Source organism: Oratosquilla oratoria, chromosome 20 (genome assembly GCF_046742065.1).
Source record: "Oratosquilla oratoria isolate Oo_2021 chromosome 20, ASM4674206v1, whole genome shotgun sequence".
In the NCBI taxonomy this organism is placed as follows: domain Eukaryota; kingdom Metazoa; phylum Arthropoda; class Malacostraca; order Stomatopoda; family Squillidae; genus Oratosquilla; species Oratosquilla oratoria.
Genome location: NC_134796.1, coordinates 43,634,894 through 43,638,380, shown reverse-complemented (window position 1 = coordinate 43,638,380; position 3,487 = coordinate 43,634,894). Strand labels below are relative to the sequence as shown.

General features: G+C 41.1%; 1 protein-coding gene across 1 annotated transcript; it reads right to left on the bottom strand.

Annotated features, from left to right (window-relative positions):
- Positions 1-636: 636 nt before the first annotated feature.
- Positions 637-1,749, bottom strand: LOC143036277 (serine/threonine-protein kinase chk-1-like). Its single transcript, XM_076203524.1, has one exon. The coding sequence runs from the start codon at positions 1,747-1,749 to the stop codon at positions 637-639; it is 1,113 nt and encodes a 370-aa protein (XP_076059639.1).
- Positions 1,750-3,487: the final 1,738 nt, after the last annotated feature.

The following is a 3,487-nucleotide window of genomic DNA, read 5'->3' as shown; positions in this document are numbered from 1 at the left end:
GAGGTGAGGGTAGAACGAATGTGTTTCAATGACATTTCACGTCGAAAGCTCAAGCACCCACATAGTGTAACATTTGGGGCTCTACATTATCTTTTATAATACTCATATTGTATGGGGTAGATACTATGGAGCTGAGATATCTATTGTGTTGCCTGTCTCAGGCATCCCTGACTGTCTGACAAAGAGACAGAAACAAAGACAGACGGACACAGGCACGGACAGAGATTTGGACAAAGACAGGGATTTTCGGTGACAGAGATAGTGAAACAGATAGAGACAGAGACAGAGAGGCAAAAAGAGACAGAGACATAGAGACAGAGATAGAAAAAGTAATAGAGACAGAGACACAGAGACAGAGACAAGTGCTAGCCCTCATGCTCATAAGGAGTTAAACTATTACTAATCAGAAGCGTCTGGCTTCTGCCAGAACAAACGTACAAGTGGAGAGCTCAAAAGTAATTTACACTTTTTGTTAACCTAAGGATATTTTATTCAGCTGAGGGAAACCCCCCCGTTATAGTGTTAATCAAAACACCTTTTAAAGAAGCTGGGCACGCTACTCAATGTTTCAGAAAGTGATTCTTATTTCTTCGTTTTTATTCGTAATGCTATGGATACCATTTCTTTTTTCTTCGTTCAACCTCGGAACCAATTGTTTCGCTCAATATCAGAAACAGTTGCTCTGTTTTCTGGTCTCGGAGTAAGAATGTGTCTAACGAGACTGAAAGCACTCTTGGAAAGTGACCTCCAAGGTCTTCGGAGACGCATTTCGCTAGTCGAACAAGTCCAAAGCTTGAAGCCCAAGTCTTTGCTTACGGCATCCTCCCAAGGAATCTTACCAGTCAGAACCCTCAACAGGATGATTCCGGAGGACCACACGTCAGCGCACTCTCCTTTGTATCTTCTATTGAAGACTTCCGGCGCCATGTAACCGGGGGTTCCGCAGGCACCCCACAACAACCTTTTCTTCTCCAATACCACAGCCAAGCCGAAGTCTCCGATTTTGAGTTCTTCTTCGGTCTTGGACAAGAGGAGGTTCTCCGGTTTCAGGTCTCTATGTGCCACCCTACGGGAGTGTAGGTACTTCATCCCGCTCATCAACTGAGTGAACAAGAACTGGGCTTTGCCTTCGCGCATCCCTCCACATTGGATTTTATCCTCCAATGTTCCTCCTTCAACAAATTCCAGGTAGATGTACACGAAGTTCCTGTCTCTCTCTTCGCCCAGGAAAGCCACAATGTTCTTATGATCCAGTCTTCTGTGGATACTGATCTCCTCCAGCTGCCTTTTAAGATGCTGAATCCTCACACATTTTATGGCGCATTCATGTCCTGAAGTGACGTCTTGCACGAGAAAAACAGATCCAAAACCTCCTCTGCCCAGCAGCTTAATCACTTCTGTATTATTGTGATCTACCGAAAAATGTTTAACTCTCTTGTTAGCTCTGGGAGATTCATCAGAGTCTACAAGTCCCCGTTTCTTTGCATGGCGTCTTCCGATCTCTTCTAGGACGATATTGACGATCTTGACGATTCGCAAGATGTGTTCGTCTGTCTCTAGAAGGTCTTCTTTGGCAGCTTCCAGGAACAATCCAACTTCTCTCTTGTAGTGTTTGAGAAGCTTTTCCTGTTCTTCCTTGCTGCATGATCGCACAAACTCTCGAACTCTTTTTTCGAACCTGATGTCCCTCCAAGTCTTCTGGACACCAGCACCTCTTTCTTCTTCAGCGCTTGTCTTTTCAAATTCCATGTCTTCGCCTTACGGTGACATCATCAGATCCTTTTCCAAAAATTATTCTGGTTGAACAATCTTCCGTGAAACCTAGATTGCACCTTATACAATGAACACAAGAACATAAGAATGGAAGAGACCGCAAGAGACCATAGGGCCTACTCTACGCAGTTCCATGTCCCTTACTATCTATACATAAAGTTATCTAATCTTCTCTTAAAACAAAACATAAGAACATAGGAATGGAGGAGACTGCAAGAGACCATAAGGCCTACACTGTGCAGTTCCATGGCCCTTACCACCTGTCATCCCCATCCTTAAACTTATCTTCTCTTAAAACAACCAATAGTTTCAAAAGTGAATAATCATATAACGATGGAGGAGACTGCAAGAGACCCTAAGGCCTACGCTAGGCAGTTCCATGTCCCTTACTACCTCTTATCCCTATCCATAACGTTACCTTCTCTTAAAACGACCCATTGTTTCAGCACTACGTGGTTACCAATTATATGCCATTCTTTAATCACTCTGTTGGCAAATCAATTCTTGCCTATTTCCTTCTTAAATCTAAATTTGTCTTAATATGATGACCTTGCCTGCATCACCCTCTCTCTCTTTGTTTCGTATGTACCTCTCGTATATGCATCTCCCTATCGCATACCTATCTCTTCGTATATCTATCTCCCGTATATCTGTCTCTCAAGCAAACACACACACACACACACACGCGCGCACGCACACACACACGCACACACACACATGCACGCAAAAACACACTCACGCAAACACATGAATTAAAATGTGTTTTATTGTTTTTGGAAGGCATTTAATAAGCCTCTTAATTTAAAAATAGTTTAGATAAAATGAGATATGAAGACGGGACACTACGAGCATAGATCCCCTTCCCATAAAATACAACTAGGTAAATACACACACGCACATACATACATACATACACACACACACACACGCACATACATACACACACACACGCACATATGCACACACACACACACACACACACACAGTTGAAATAATTTCAGTATCGCTGCGTTGCGAGTCCTTACTCCAACTCTACTGGGTGGTACTTGGGTGTGTATGTGTGTGTGTGTGTGTGTGTGTGTGTGTGTGTGTGTGTGTGTGTGTGTGTGTGTGTGTGTGTGTGTGTGTGTGTGTGTGTGTGTGTGTGTGTGTGTGTGTGTGTGTGTGAGGTCTCAGCATTACCCATAGATCGGTCATACATGAGCTCTAAGCTCTCATCCGGGAGGGTAGTACAAAGGATTACAAAGGCAAAGCATGCCGACAGGAGATCTTTTGATCCATATCTAGGTCGGATAAAAAAAAAAAAAAAAAAAAAAAAAAAAAAAAATCATATTAATAATAAATTAAAACTATAACAATGTAAATAACAATTAAAATACATAAATAAATGCATTGGTATAGTTGAATAACAAACAAACAGGTAAATAGTAAATGATAATAAATTGACATATAACTAATAATAAATGAAAATCAGACAGACAAATTATAACAAAACAAAAACAAATAATATAACATAAATTATAATAATTACAGCATCTTACTTAGGTATTTATCTAAATGATTCTTAAAGCTTCAAACTGAACTACATTGCACTACCTGTGCAGGAAGTTTATTCCATTCATTAACTACACGGTTGGCAAAGTTGTTTCTACCTACTTCCAAATTGAATCTATTTCCGGACAGTTTGAGACCATTGTTTCTTGTCTGATTCTCA